At 45.9% G+C, this 15999-nt stretch overlaps 1 protein-coding gene across 3 annotated transcripts in view; it reads left to right on the plus strand.

Annotated features, from left to right (window-relative positions):
- The window catches only part of MXI1 (MAX interactor 1, dimerization protein), a 58279-nt gene extending 44280 nt beyond the window's left edge, over positions 1-13999 (plus strand). For all 3 annotated transcript variants that reach the window (XM_086752519.1, XM_086752520.1, XM_086752521.1), the window contains 3 exons: positions 7568-7682; positions 8883-9054; positions 10495-13999. In XM_086752519.1, coding sequence (XP_086608645.1) covers positions 7568-7682; positions 8883-9054; positions 10495-10658 — 451 coding nt within the window. In that variant the 3' untranslated portion in view covers positions 10659-13999. The remainder of the gene's footprint in view (positions 1-7567; positions 7683-8882; positions 9055-10494) is intronic.
- The last annotated feature ends 2000 nt before the right edge of the window (positions 14000-15999 follow it).

Raw genomic sequence — 15999 nt, forward strand, 5'->3', positions numbered from 1 at the left:
GACGGGTTTGTGTACTACAGAACTGGCCAATTTTTCCAACTGTTTCAGTTGTTTGGTAAGATGCTTCCTTTCCCAGTGTACCTTGTCTTGGTTTTGTGAGGGAGGTGGCCTTTGGACAAGATGCTGCTGTTGCAGAGTGCATCAATATGTTGCTGTTTGTATTTCATTTCCACTTACAGGCTTGAATGAGGATGCCGCTTTCCTGAGCGCTGTGCCACCAGTTATCTCTCCGTTACACAGCCTGTCACCAGGCAGAAGTGCATTGATTTGTGTGACTTTGAAAAGCTGCATTGCCTTGTGTTTTTTTTTTTCTTTTTTGTTTTATTACTATTATTGTTGTTACTATTGTTGAATTGTGGGTCTCTTCATTTTTAGTTTGGTTTTCAGCTGCTCTTGACTTGAGAATACAGTTAGGTGTGTGTTCATCTTTAACTTTCTCAGACAGATCTGGTGTGGGTAAGACCAGGCTGCAAATGTTGCCTACAGAACTCTTTTTGTTCCTTTAAATTCCTGTTTATAATACGTTGTCAAGTCTTTTTATTGTAGGTCCTAAATATTCATTTCTTTGTTTCTTTTAAATGATAGGCTTAAAAAATGTAAAGATCAAAAGGCTTTTTTTCCCAATTGCTTTTTCATGCTACATTTTATTAGCATTTGCAATACAAATACTCCTACGTGCCAGGGAGCCATCGGTAGAAATTGACTGGAAACAAAAGAGGCAAATGAGCGAGTATCTCCTTCAGCTGGGAGCAAAGGCAGGAAAATAAACAATCCCGAGGAGAGACCTGATTTAAAATCAGAAAGCAAGGCTTGTTCTGAATGATTTCACACCTGAGGTGGAGAATATTAACTTTTTACTGTGCGTTTCTGAGCCAGATTTCCTTCTAAAACACGTGTCTCTTCTCCGGTGTCCCGTGGAACTGGGATGAGCGGGTGCGAGTGTTCATCGCAGGCTGGCTGGACGCCACCGCGGCTTCGTTGCGCGTGGCTGGAGGGCTCGCAGCAATTGCATAACGCTCTGCGGCGGAGGAGGCACGGGCTCGGCTGCCTCACTGTTCCTGATCCAGGTGCTTGGCAAAACCTCCTCTTCCTTCCCTGAAGATGAGCAGGGAGTGAAGCAGGGAGTAGATACCCTTGCAGAGAGGGCTGGGCTGGGGGCTAGAGAGAAGAGCAAGGAAAAAACGTTGAGTCGTGTGATGGCTGTTGGAGATAAGCACGCCTCTGACCTGTGAATTGCTTTGAGAAGGAAACCATGTTTTTCCCCATTTTCCCTGCCCTGTGGTTTTTGCATGTGTTTTTCATTACTTTTATCTCAAAATCATTCTCATCCAATGAATTATTGATGTGGGGTCACTTGTGTTTCTCCAGGAATTGCTTTCTTTAACCAGTGATCCCTCCTGAATTTTTTAAGCAATCTATTAGCTCTGAAATCCAAACAAAGTTGGCGGTTTCTGATTTCAGGGTTAAATTAGACTCGACTTTGAAAAGGTGTAGAGGGAAGAGGAGGGCAGCAGAGAGGAAGGAGGTAATGTCCTTTTCCATGTTAGAATCTTCCTTCTGCTGGTTCTTTTGACAGTTCTTGTTTGGTTTGGTTCTGTTTCTTTAACATCTCTTGGAGATCAAGTGTCTGATTTAGCCTCAGTGGGACCTGAGCATATTCTTAATGTTAAGCATATGCTTAAATCCACTGTTGAATTCAACTATAGACCTGCAGGCATAGTACAAAAATATCTGGGAAATGCTCTTCTTTTCCCTCAGATGCTCCCTCCTTTCAACATACAGAAATCAGAATTCAGCGTTTTGAAATGCTGCTGGAGGCAAGTTGGTCATTTCCTGCCAGGAGGGGGGTTTGATCTTTTAAAGATGGGAAGGGTGTGCATGTGTGTGTGCGCCTGTGTGTGTTTTGCAGATGTTTGAGCCTTGATTCAGCAATGTCAATCAGCAGTGGCTGACATGGGGATGGTGCTGAATCCGGTAAATCTGCTTCAGAGCTGAGCGTGCACGTGTGTTTGACTGACTCCTCAGCAGAGAAAGTTTCTTGTCTCAGTTTCCATCCCTTCTGCCCCTGGTGGGAGCTGGAAAAAAAAAAAAAAAACTACGAACACAAAAGCTGTCCTAGCAAAGAAGCTGCAGTCTCTCCGGGGATGTTTACGTTCAGGGATGGCTCTCTGACCGTCCTGCCCGCAGCCATTGCTGCAACAATGGCCTTCCAGCCCTGGACTGGCCCTCAGAGGGGGCTCCTCTAGCGTTGAAGGTGGGTAGGTGTGTTTCTAGCCCCTGTGTAGCCCTTTGTGACCAGAAGACTCAAGGCTTGGGGCTACCACTGCAGGTCTCTCAGGTCTCTGGGGACTTCCCAGGCAGGGAGGATGCCGCTGGCTTTGTGCCCAGCTTGCTGTGGTGCAGAGTGGTGGGGCAGGGTAGTTGCTACCCGAACCCCTCAAAAGTGTCCTCAGAGGAGTGGGGGAAGGAAATGGGGAGAGGTTTTTTTTGCACCTGTACGTTTTTCTGCACTGCAGCTTTGATCCAGGCAAAAGGGAGCCGAGTTCCTGCAGTGTATTGGTATTTGGGTGCGTGTTGTACAGTGAGGCAGCTGAAGCGATGAGCAAAAAGCACGCATAAATAAAGGCTTCTTCCCCGTGCTTTATATAACCGGAGCAGATGATGTCATTGGGAGCCGGAGAGGAGCGCAGGCTGTGAAATTACAGCCCTCTGCAGCCAGGCAGAGCCAAGTGCAAGGAGAGGCTGCACAGAGCGAGGGCCAGGCTGCTGTCTGGTAGGGGCTCAGGGCAGAGGGCTGGGGGGCTCAGGCTTGGAGGGGAGCTGGGGGAGTTGAGGTAGATAATCCAAATACAGCCAGAAGCTCTCACGCAGGCCCAAAGTGGAAGGAGGAGAACAGCACGTGCTGGCAGTGGGGCTGCCATTTTAGGGGGCAGCACCCCTTCTTCCACGTGCAGCCACCTATAGCTGCTTGTGGATCGGCTGGCAGGGCTATGGGGCTGCTGGGCTGGCTCATCCCTCTTCTGCTTCAGTCTCCTGGCACATCTGTTTAGGAGCTGACGTACCTTTTCCCACAGCAGCTCCTGGCAGAGAAGAGAGGGCATCCTCACTCTGTTTGCCCTCCACATCCCAGAGGAATTTGCTCCTAGGCTCCTCCTGGCCCTGCACAGGGGAGGAAGCAGAAGTGGCAGAGGGGCTGTATCCTAGCTGGAGTTGCCAGGTGGAACAGGATAAAAGGTTGTTCTCAGCTCTTTGGGACAAAGAGGTGCGTGTTAGGCTCTGGTTTTCCAAAGCCTCTTGGGTGCTTTGCTCCTTTCTGGCCACCCTGATGCCCCACATGGGAATCTCAAACAGGAGTCCTCCCACTCATCAGATTGAGCAGGAGGAAGGCACCGGGCTGATCTCTTGGGAGAGCCCTCTCTTTTCAGCTCCTCCCTGAATTCCTTCTTCAGCACATCCAGCACCTACTGTGTGCTCAGGATGCTGCTGTGAGAGCCACATTTTTTTCCATTTTTTTCCACATTTTTCTCCACTTAGCAGGAGAAGGGAGAAGCTGGAGCCCTATCTCCCTTGGCAGCTGGCATATAAAGGCTTCGGCCTCAGCTGAAATGGGAATTCTGCTTCTGTCATCCTCTGTCTTCCCAGGGATTAAGGAAGCAAGAGGCAACGGCCCTTTGCACCAAGCCAGAGTGGTTTCTCTGTTATATAACAATATGGGCATTTAGACTTGTTTTTCCAGATATTGGCAGATGCGTCAAATATTGGCATAATCCAGTGGTTTACATGGGAAGCTGTCTGGCTCTGTCTGGAGCCTACACAATGCTGGTATTTTGATTGAATGCAACAGCCTGCAGCGTTGTCAAAGCCACGTTGCAGCAGAGTCCAGGTAAACAACAGGAAAAGACATTCGTATGGCCTGACCCATGGGATTACAGCTGCTCAGGTACAGCTCCAGGACTTGGTGGGAAAGGTTTGTGATTGCTTTCTGTCTGAAATGGTCTTTTAGCTAAGTTTGCTGTGATGCTTTTGAGCTCTGGGGTCTCATTTCTGGGTTTTCCTGAAGCCACCCACCAGCGTGTCAGACCTGCCTGTGTGCTCTGTGGTTTATGAACCCATCATGGTCCACCTGAGGGCCGCTGGGAGTTTGGAGAGGTCAGGGAGCACGATTGGGTTAGGCTTTAGAAGTAAAATGGCAAGGTATTCAAGATATTGAACGCGACAGAAGGGAGAGAGCTGGGGAAGCTGTTTGGTTTGATCTTTCTGAAGGAAAGCAACACACACACATGCAGAGACAGTTTGCGAGCTTGGTTGCCCTTCACTGTCCCAGCTGCACTGAGGTGGGGAGCTCCTGCGCGGCTCGGACAGCGTTGGCCCTGGCAGCAGGAGGTGGCTGCTGAGGCTGAAGGGCCTGGCTGTCCCTGGGCTGCACCAGCGTGCTCCGAGGCTGGCCTGCCGCTGCAGTCGCGTCGAGCCCTGCGTGTTTCCCTTGGCTAGGCTGTGGTTGCAGACAGAAATGCACTTACGTCTGCAGTGGCATCAAAACTCGGCGTGGCTCAGCTCTGACTGCAAAACAAGGGGAAAATCCAACAGCAGCGCAGAAGTGATTGCTTTGGTCAAACCTCCTCCAAACCTGCCCTGCCCCTGCAGTGTGCTCCTTGCCCGAGCCGTGCTGTGGGGAGCTTATCAGCTCACAGCCTCTGTCGCAGGCAGGTGTCCCCTCCTGATGGCTGGTGTGCTGGCCAGCAGAGCCGCTGACAGGAGTGGCTTCTCTGAAAACTGTGTGAGAGCCAATATGGGCGTCCAGAAGTGGGAGAATGTCCCCTTTGGGGCCACATGTGCTGAGGAAGTAGTTTTCTGCCAGCTTTTCCAGTGTCCTCATGAGGACAGGCCCTCTGACTGCTGTGTCCTCTCCCTGCCCTTGTCAGGGCCTGCAGAGCACAGCAGCGTTCTTCGATCCACCATGGTCCTGGGACACAGTGGGAAGTGTTTCAGTGTCCAGGGTTTTATTATGTGGCTGGATTTTGCATATAGCTTTCAGATACTCCATGATGAGATGGTTGGTCTCATAGAGTCTGCACGTAACCTCGCGTCTGACCTGGCAGATCCATGCCATCCTTTTAACCGCCATCGCAGCAGTCCAGCTCGCTCCTGCCCAAAGCTGATGGCTGGTTCCAGGAATCGCAGTTCCTGGTGCAGCGCCTTCCCTAGCTCCTGATAAAACCTCCAGTGCCGGGACGCAGCCCGAAGCTCAGGCTGCAGATGCGTTGTCTGTTTCTCTCTGCATTCGGGAGTGGACTGTGATATGCTTGACACTGGTTGAATGTTGATTCCCCAAACTTTTTGTTTTCTGTTGCACAAATAATTCAGTTTTTACCATGGGCAGGGAGCTGCCCTTGCCCAGCAGGGCAGTGGGGAGTCTGTGGTCCTTACCCATAGCAGGTGCTCTGCAGCAAGTCCCGTCTTGGGTGGAACGTGTCCTGCTGCTCAGCCCCCAGATCTGTGCACACATCTTTAGCTCTGCTCAAGCTGCATTTTTAGCTTGGGCTGATCCTGTAAGGGAAGCATATGGCTGGTGCTGGTGCTGGTGCTTGTGCTGGGAAGAGACACATGCTGCTCGGTGCTGCAGCTGGGTGGCTGTGCTCTGGCAGCTCTGACTCAGTGACTTGCCTCTGTGGCCATTGAGGAGATCTGTGGCATAGCCAAAAAAGGATTCAAAACCCAGAGTGTCTTTAACTACAAGACCCTCCTCCTCCTCCTTTCTCTAGCTGCAAGCAGTCAGTGTCCAGTCTCCTGTGGGATGACATGGACTATAGTACCAGTGTGAACCAGCAATGCTTTTTTTATTGCTGGCCCTACAGGTCATCATGGGACATTAGGCAAACACCTGGAGTAGGTGCACACAACTCCTGTTGATCAAGCTCTATGTTGGAAATGGGCTTCCAGGTAGAAAAAAAAAAATCCCCCTGTGTCAACCATATGGGTTTGATGTCAGTGGGGTTTGCCCTAGAACAAGCTGAGAACTAAAAGATGAGATTGATGTAATTACTGTTTACTCAGTTTGATTTTTGGGTTATGATTTCCCTTTTCCCACCCTTCCAGTTGTTAATATTTAATGAAAAACACGTGTTCTTCAAGGCTGGTCATATGCAGCCCTGTGGCTGTTCTTGAGACAGAATGATGGGCCCTTTGTAAAGAGATTTATAATGGAAACAGTGAGGAGCTCACAGCTACAGCACCACTGGTGAACACTCCCCTGTGCTGACAGTTCATCAGCAAAACCCCTGACCCTTCCACCCTTAATCATCCTTGCTTGTCACTGACATAATTGCTTGATTACAGACTCCTCTCCCCCACCCTTTTCAAACTGGGTGCAATCGTGAATTTGAAAAACAAATGGAAATGGAACTGTCCATGCTCTTTTTTTTCTCTCTCATTCTTTTTTTTTTTTTTTTTTTTTTTTTTTTTTTTTTTTCCTCCTTCCCCTGCATTGAAATGGATCAGGCCAAGATTCTGTTTCTTTGTGCATGAGTAGGGGCTGGGATAGGCTTTCAGGACTCTTTTGCACTGGTGTTTCTGGCATGTGAATGGTGGAGCTGATGTCATTGTGTTATTGATTGGGATGACAAGTTTGGACATAAATCTTTAATGTCTGGGAAAGAGAGAGAGAGTGGAAAAATGCAACCCACACTTGATAGTTTTCCATAAATCTGCTCTTCGTTCCTGCATACATGATACAGAAGAAGAAGAGGCAGTGGCAACAGTGTTCCTGTGCAGCCTGAGGATGATGTGCTTTGCCACTGCTGCCTGAACCATTTTCTGCAGAACTTGTTTCCGTATTCTGCAGAAGATGGCTCGTATCATCAGTGTCATCCTTTAGCCTGTCTTTGTAGATGTCAGCCAAGGTCAGACGACTGCCCAGGAGAAGGTCTTGGGTCTCCTGTTCCCCCAGGCCTTGCACCTGCAGCAGCATTTCAGACCTGGGCCCAGGGAGGAGTGAGAGCACAGCTCTTGTGAGCTACCACCCCTCTAGCTCCCTTAACCAGCAGAGATTGTTTGGATGCTTTGTGCTGACCATTTCTCTCACCGATCTTCTTAATTTTGTGCAAAAAGGTGGTGTTTAGATCAGTTCACAGCAAGCGTCCCTGAGCCAGCACTGCACAAGCGTGCAGAGCGTAGCAGTCACTCGAAACTGCTTTCACAAAGTTCCTCTCAGCAAAACAGACAGCAGATAGTTGAGAGAGGGAGGAAACCCACAAGACGCTTGTACCATTTGCCTGTGTGCCTTGCCCCTGCACAAAGTTCATCCAGATGAGTCAGATTATCAGTTCAGACAGCAAGAAAACAAACAGTATCTGTCAGAGGTTAGCAATAATGCACGTATTGGTGAGCAGCTGATGTTTACAGTGTAAATATTTCAGTGGCAGTCTGTCCTGGTGCCTGTGGGGAATCTTGTGATGTGTGGAAAGAGGGAAACACAAAAACTGCCTCATAGGATGGAAGTAGAGAAGGAAATGATATTCCCCCTCTGAAAGCATAGCTCTGATCCTGCTCTCCTCTTCTCCCCTCGCAGCCGAGCTCACCTCCGCCTGTGTCTAGAACGCTTAAAAGTTCTGATACCACTAGGACCAGACTGCACCAGGCACACAACGCTTGGGCTGCTCAACAAAGCCAAAGCACATATCAAGGTAAGAGCTGCTGTTCCCAGCTGCTTTCGTTCTGGGCTGTTGGGAAGGGCAATTCCATCGCTCGCTCTTGCTGCCTAGAGGTAACTGTTGAAGAAGGCTAACACCTTTTTTTTAAAAAATAAATAAATAAATAAAGGCAAGCCTTGCCCCCTTGGTTAATCATTTATCATTGCTACAGGCCACATTGTTAGGAGAGTCCATAATGAAGTCCCTTAACTATGGAAATGATTGATTTGGAGAGCAGGGGTCTTGTTCTGTGTTGTGATCATACATTGACAGCTGCATCTCTTTAAAGAAAACCATACCTACCGTTGAGTGACTGCGTTTTGATGGGAAATGCAGCTTTTTGCTGGTGTGCTAGTGAATTTCCACTGCTGAAGCATTAGCACAAACCACAAGAGCATGAGACAGGGTTGTCTTGCTGGGATTTCGTGTGTGAACCTGCCAGCTAGCCCAGTGCTCTTCTAGATTTGCTTTTGGCAAAGCGAAGCATGAAAAGAAAATGCAGCATTGTCAGTATCTGGAAGAGGCTGAAATACTTTGTCGCAGGTCAGGGTAGCGGGAGGGAAGATGCGTGATGAAGAAGAAAAAGCACTGCCGAAGGGATGGAGTTAGCCTGAAATGACTCCTCCTTATGCAATATGCTTGTCGTAGGAAACAAAGAACAGTGCCCTGGTAGATTTCCCAGCTGTGATCAAAGAAATCTGTAGTAGGTTATGTAAATCGCTTACTGAATAGAAAACTGTTTCTGAGAAATCCTGCTAACCATGCAGCAAGGAAGACAGAACTCCCAGGGCACTTTTTTTTTTTTTTTTTTTTTTTTTTTACAGTAGATCATAACAAACCCTGAATTGGTTTGGTTAAGGGAATTGAGGCCCCTTCGTGGACACACTTGGTAATGCAAGTGGCTGAACCCATATGGAATGACCCACAGACTGCTGCAATTCAAATTGTTTCCCTGGAGAGGCTCTGTCCTCAGAGACTTTTTACACTAAACTGTATGATTATCAGGACTTGGGAGGTGGAAAAGATGTGAGGAGATGGCATTGTTCTTGGAGCAGCTTGGTTCAGGGCTCTTTTGCAGCTTAAATCCTTCTGGGACCTGGGAAGGTCGAAGCAGAGCAAGTGGCTGGGCAGTGGAGGTGGGAGGGAAGGAGAAAAGAATGACACTAATTATTGAGTCATATTTGATCATGCCAGAAACTTGAAGAGGCTGAGAGGAGAAGCCAGCACCAGCTTGAGAACCTGGAACGAGAACAAAGATTCCTAAAGAGAAGACTGGAACAACTACAGGGTCCTCAGGAGATAGAGCGAATACGAATGGACAGCATTGGATCTACCATTTCCTCAGATCGCTCGGACTCGGAGCGAGGTGGGTGTTTGCTGAACTAGCACCAAATCCCCAGGACTCTCTGAAGCAAGGGCATGAGAGTCATCAGTTTCTTGTCTCTCAGCTAACCCCTTCTTATGGCCTTTGGTATTTAGGCTGCTGATTTTGCTCACACACACACACACACATATATATATATGTGTGTGTGTGTGAGCAAAATATATATATATAGAGAGAGTGTTTACTATTTTGCATGAGTTCTAATTAAGTCTAGAAGAAGTGTTGTTATTGCCAACTTGAGCTGATTTCTGGGGCATTTAAAGTGACCCATTTCTCTGAAAAGCTCTCTAAAATGCCGAAGCATTAATTAGGAAAAATAACGTGATCACAAGATGGTAGCTAAATACTTGACGGTAAAGTTGAGATGTCCTTTGTGTTCTTTGGTCTACTGGATCTCTCAGCAGCACAAAGAGGAAAATCTAAGAAGGTATTAGTGGGACTGGAGCGGATGTTGCAAAGTGGCATCCAGCTTCTCATTCTGTATTTGGGCCACAGTGTAACCAAGGTACTGTGGTGTAACCAGGGTGCTGTAGTATAACCAAGCAAAGGGAACCAAGCAAATTACCTCATAAAATTCCTGGAGTAATTCTGCAGCCTCCTTTTTTTTTTTTTTTCTTTTTCTTTTTTTTACAAGCTTCCCATACAGTTCATCTCCTCAGTTAAAAATGGGTAGAGATGATCTGAATGGTTAACTGAATTCAGATAATTTTATTTCTGTGGAGAGATATTTAGGCAGAATAGATGGTTCAGTATTTACTGACAGACTCAAAGATGCTGTATAGTTTGGGTGTGAGTCTGTAGTTTAAAAAAAAAAAAAAAAATAATCCTTTTGGAAAATTCCGAAATGGTATGGGAACCAAGATGTCTGGTTAACTAGATCTCTGCTTTCTAAGTCTGTCTTAAAAATAAGATTTATGTTCTAAAATCCACTGAGCATCTCTGAGAGTAACTCAGATCCTCATGACAGTGCATTGTAATGCCCTATGTGAATGGTACGAGCTTTGGCAACATGATACCAAGCAAGTAGCATATTTCAGGGTAACTTCATGTTCCATTTTCTCTGTTACCTTATGTTTTATCTGTTTCTTTTTGTTTCCAACACTGGGGTGGTAGAGCTCCAAAGAAAGAGGCAACAGAACAAACACAGTGTGTGGGGTGGCCATCCTATGCTGCTAGTGTGACCTGCATGCTGAAGGAGTCAAATCCCTTTGCCAAGTCCCTAGGAAAAACTCCAAGCTGATATCTGGTCTTTTTATAAATCCTGTCCACAGAACATCCCACTCCAGGGGAGAACACTGAAAGTCTTCCTGCTGGACTGCTGTTCCATCTCTGACTGGGGAGTCCTGGCAGCTTGCTGGCTTGAAGGGCGCAGTTGTGTCTGTGGTGCTAACCTGTGTGCTTTTCTCTCATTTTCCTTTTTAGAAGAGATTGAAGTGGACGTTGAAAGCACAGAGTTCTCCCATGGAGAAGTGGACAATATCAGCACAACCAGCATCAGTGACATTGATGATCACAGCAGCTTGCAGAGTATTGGGAGTGACGAGGGTTACTCCAGCGCCAGCGTCAAGCTCTCGTTTGCTTCCTAGAACCAAGTGAGACAACAGTGCAGGGCGAATGACTTCACTGGGGTGATCAAACTGGGTTCTAGATGCCAGTATCCTCTTTCAGAAATGACATATTGACAGCTAGTCCTGGAGAGACCTGTATATACAGCTTTTTGGGTAAAGGAAGCCTCCACAGAAACCCACATATGTTCATTTGGTCATGTTACCAATCCCAATTCCTGCTGGCAAAAAGCTAGACCAAACCCTAGTCCCTTTGAAGTCAGTGAAATCCCTTTGTTTCTGTGGGACCTGGATCCAGACCCTTTGTTTTGAATTTATTTGTTTGAAAGAGGATACTAGAGACTTATCCCTCTCTTTCTGTCACGAGATCTGAGAAATGTCAGAATTTCTTCTATTGCATTCAGGTTGAACAACCTAGTTTAGGCCCTTCTGAAGAGCTTTTGTGGTCCTAAAAGGACTGTGTCCTACAGCTTATCACAATCCAATGCTGTCGTAACATACTAGGAAGTCTAAGAAGGCTTACATAGCCTTGGGAATAACAACGATGATAATGATTGAGGTCTCCTTCTCTGCCCAGAGGGAGAGGGGCAGCAAAGAGAGATGTTCAGGGGAGAACACTGTTCAGCTCAGCTTTCTACTGGACATCATTTAAAAAGCAAGTACCTCTGATGCGTGGCTAAAGCAAGGGGTACGCGCTTGTAATCTACCAGCACGCTGTGGGCTGTGTCACGCCTCAGGCTGCAACAGTGGCAGCAGATCTCCCCGTAGATGCGTGCTCATACGCAGGCACACAACCAGCTGAGGACAGAAAGAAACCAGCACATACGAGAGGTGATACGCCAGAAAGTCATGCCCAGATACTGAGCCACTATGACCTTTTTATTTGAAGAGATTTTTTGATATACATTTGTAAATGTGTTGGGAGGGAAAACACCCCAAGTCTGATGCGTCTTTTTAGAGCTTGTCCGTATGAAACCTTAGATGTCTTTTATATGAACTTACGCCATGAAAAGATCTCTGTTTTGATGAAGCACTTGACCCAATGAAATGCAAAGATGCTTTTTTGACATGCACACACCGGATGAAGGCCGTGCTAGCTGGAAGAGGCCAGGTTTGGTGGGGGTTTCTTTTAGAATCATTCCCTTTGCTGACTTTTGAAGTTCCAATCCAGTAGTTAACCTAGTTAAGCTCAGCACGTCTCTCATGTTAATGTAATGTTTTGACTGCACGTCCTGTTCCCAAGGGCCTTGCCATCTTACCTGTGCAGGTGCTGTTAAGAGCTATTATAGCGAATGTTTTCTAATTTTCTCAGAGACGAGCATTCTAACCTGCACTTTGAGGGCTTTGCTTTTTTATTTTTGTCTTTTTAATGGCCAGGATTATTTTGTTTTCCAAGTTTTAAGAACCTTAATAGAGTCCTCACCTATGGCATTGTTTGAAACGTTGTATATCCTTAAGTAATTTAACTCCCTCATTACTAAGAAAAAGAAGAGAAAAAAAATGCTTTATAAAATTCATAACTTATTGCTGATTTGAATGGGTTGTTAATTTCAGTTCTTTAGATTTTATTTTATTGTTTTAGGTAGGGTTGGGCTAAAAGAGGTAAAATAAAATAAAAAAAAATAAAGACAACTATATTTAGCAGTGCAGTGGAATTGTGTTTAAATGTTAGCATATGGTCCCCATTAAAGTAGCACTTTAACGCCATTAAACATTTCTGTATCTGAAATGAGTTGTGTTCTTCCATCTTGGTCACTCGTATCACTTCAGCCAACTCTCTGTCCTTCTTGTGCCCTTCGATCCTGCCGTGAGAAGACCCTGAGTGAATCTGCTGTAGAGTTTTGCATTATAAGTTTCCTGTGTCTAAATATTCTGATGTTTCCCCCACTCTCCTCCAAAATGTCTCATCCCCTGTAAGAGGCACAGCACACAATAATCTTTCCATGGCTTTAATTAATGATTTCTGTTTGGTTTGGTTTTTTTAAATTAATTTTCTTAGTAAGTCTGGATCAGGTTACTGTTGTTAAATCTGTTTTCACTTGTGTGTCTGTAATCCAGTGGCTCGGTACATCTGTTCTTCTTCCTTCTGGGAGGTGATCTGGCAGCAGCAGGAGTCTGCCACAGGCTGAATTGAGCTCTAGGTTAACAAATGGGGCCTGAGGGTTTTCAAGGAAAAAAAAAAAGGCTGCTTGGATTTATATTTCAGGTCCGTATAATCTCTGGATGACACAAGGTTTGGGACAGTCTTCTGAGTCCTGAAAAGTGAGAAGCTTTAGCCCTAGCAAGGCATGATTTATTTATTCAGTATTATTCTACTTGAAAGTGTTGACCACTGGCAGCCCTGGTGCTGAGCAGTTGAATACGAGTGGGATTGATTTCTTTATGACCCTTTCTCTGTATCTGTCCCAGCACCTCCTCCTTCCTGTCATTCCTGTTTGTTTTAAATGGCCACATGGGAACGAAATACCACAGCTGAAAAACACTGAAGTTCAAGGGGCGGGGAATGGCTTTGCTCTCTTAGTTGGTATACAACAATGATTGTTGGAATAAACGTGTCTGAAATGTTTGCTTGTATGCTCCTGGGCCAGTTTGGTATCTCCTACCTCACCGCTCAGCTAGCAGCAGTGGTCCAGCCAGCAAGAGGACCAGGGATAAAACAAAATTAAGAGCCTTTATAATAACTGCTGAAGACAAGGGGTTGGTTGCTCTGGTGCTGGGGAGTTCTTTATGGCAGGTCTTAGCAGGTTTCAGTGAGGGTTTGGATAATTTCTTATGTGATGGAAACATTTCTCTGGCTTTTGAGGTTGTTTTGTGCCACTTCATTACTTGCATTGTGGATTCTGGCCTTTTCTGTGTGTCTGCACCTCGTGTAGTCTGTGACACTGGTCACTTCACTGTTTGTTGGTCTGGTCTGTTGTGCTTGAAACCATCAAGATGATTAATTGTCTTAGAGAAGTTGCTATAAAGTACCTTCAGGTGATTGTAGAGGCCAATTCGTATGGTAATGCAGGACATCGGTTAAATGACCTGTAATAGTCTCTTTTACTTAAAAATGTGTGAATCTGCTGAATTGTCCCTGTCCTGGCAGCCAGAATAGTCCTGTGTGTCAGATCTGCTTTAAGATCCTGTCACTTTTCAAAGTATCATCAAAGTTTCTACTAACAACCCTGAAATCTTATAAAACAGCATGAGTATCCAGAGGTACAAATCCAAACCCGTGAGGGTCAAGTCCACCCTCTGGAAGCTGAGATGTTCCCTCATGCTACTGAACTCTAAGAGATCCAGTAGAGCAAGTCAGATTTACCAGTTTTACCCAGAAGAGTGCTCACAGAAGCCTTCTGTTTTGTCCAAACTCTCTCTTTTTTTTTTTTTTTAATGCATGTTTGTGCTGCTTCTGAGGTCTCGTTTTACTTCTTTCCAAGTAGAGAGTAAAGGCAAACACTTCACTCTGTCTTCTCCTCTGTGGCCTTGTGTGTCTGCCCACCACATTAACTGGAGTTTCATCTGGAATAACACTTATTCTCACCACGTGGTAATTTGGGCATGGAATCTCTCTTTCCTTTCACCTTTACAAAATGGAGTGAGGTTTCTCTTTATGGTTTGCTTCATGGGTGCTTTTGTTTTTCTGCTTTATGTGCTTCTGTTTCTGTGTTTGTAGGGTGACAGAAGCTTTAAATCTATTCTCTGCTTAATTTTACAAGAATAAGGTGACTTTTCCTGTAAAAACAGAACTGGGTGTGCTTTCCTTAGGCATCTTGCCCACACAGTACACACGCGTGCATGCGTGCATGCAGCTCCCTCGTCAGCTCATTCTGTCAAGTCCTCGCTCTGTACATGAGATCCCCAGCAGGTCACTTTGCTACGGACGAGCCCATTAAAATGACCATCCAGCATTTTCCTTCTTTTGACAGAAGCGTATTACGATGTCACCTCACGTCTGCCAACGAGGTGGAGATGGCGATCTGGCTGCGTTTGTCACAGTTATCCTGTGGCGAGTTGTCACTTGAAGGTCATTTTAACGTCCGTTCCGTTAGAGGCATGTCAGTGACGAAGGCGGTCTCAAATCCGTCTGTCTCAAGAAATCCCTGGGTCAATAGAAATGGAGTTAACTATACAGACCCAGCGTTTTCCAGGTCTTGTGGTTGTGTTTTCTGTGTGTTGGTTTGTTTGCTACCATCTGTTTCTGGCCTGTGAGCTCCAGCCTCCTGCTTTTCTGCTCTTTGTTCTCTTTCACTTGCTGCTCCCCGTTTGTAGTCTGTGTTTTGGTGTTGCTCTGTTGAAACAGATGAAACATTTGGCTTCAGTGGAAGTGGGATCTGTCTCGTGCACTAAATGGAGACAGTTGGGGTTTTTTTTCCCCTAGGATCGTAAGCTTTTGTTGTGTATTTTCTGGCACCAGCTGTACGTCACTGGAAAGAGAAACTGGAATCACTTCCTGGAAGGTAATGGTAAACCCCAGGACTTTGTTCTGAGGTTAGGGACGTGGTAATATTAGTAATGAAAAAGTCCATAAAAACCAGAATAAAGTCTGATGGTTTTTTTCCTGGAGCTTTGCCCTGTGGACAGATTCTCTGGTGAGTGATAAATTCTGTGACCTGAGAGCGACTGAAACTCCTCTGCGCTGGGGAATAGGAGTGCATCCTTCTGCTCTGCTCACCAGTCTGAACAAAATGTCTAGAAAATACTGGTGCACTGTCAAATTTGCTTGAAATTGGCCAACAGATCTGAGTGATGTTCGAGAGGAGATACATGAGAGAGGGGAGTGGCTGTCTGCGTACACAATATTTTCCTTTGGAGCACCCTGTTACAGAAAAGCTGGTTATTTATTTGGGGATAATGGATCGGCGCTGACCCTTGCTTCTCTGTTCATTTCCTCCTGAAAAGAGGACTGATCCTTTAATTATTAGGCAGAGGAAAAAAAATGAGCCTATGGGTATTGGTACTATGGCTGTGGTACTAAATATGTGGTATTTTAGGGTTTCTGTTTGGGGTGTTGCTGTGTTTGACTAAAACTAAAGAATTGTTTCGCAAGGAGGGGTGCTTGTGTTGAGGTCCCTTAAAAAATACCAAGGATCAGGAATTTCTGAGCAGCTGTCTGGGAAGGGTGGATGAGTCCTATGAGGTGTGCACTCGTACAGAGCTGAATAATTTGAGTTGCACTGTGCTGCTGGTCTGACTGATGCAGGTCAAAGGTGTGAAATGTCACTTTATTTTGGAAAGATCTTCAGTGTTAACCATGCTGTAAGGGCTATGGGTAATATTTTAATTTAATTTTACCATGCTGCAAAAAATCAGCCCCTTAGTTTGTAGTAGTCTGATGAGGCCCAGAGCAAGCCGTTGGAGTGAGCTGGTTAATTTGGCC

This window comes from Chlamydotis macqueenii, chromosome 7 (assembly GCF_036417535.1).
Source record: "Chlamydotis macqueenii isolate bChlMac1 chromosome 7, bChlMac1.mat, whole genome shotgun sequence".
Lineage (NCBI taxonomy): Eukaryota > Metazoa > Chordata > Aves > Otidiformes > Otididae > Chlamydotis > Chlamydotis macqueenii.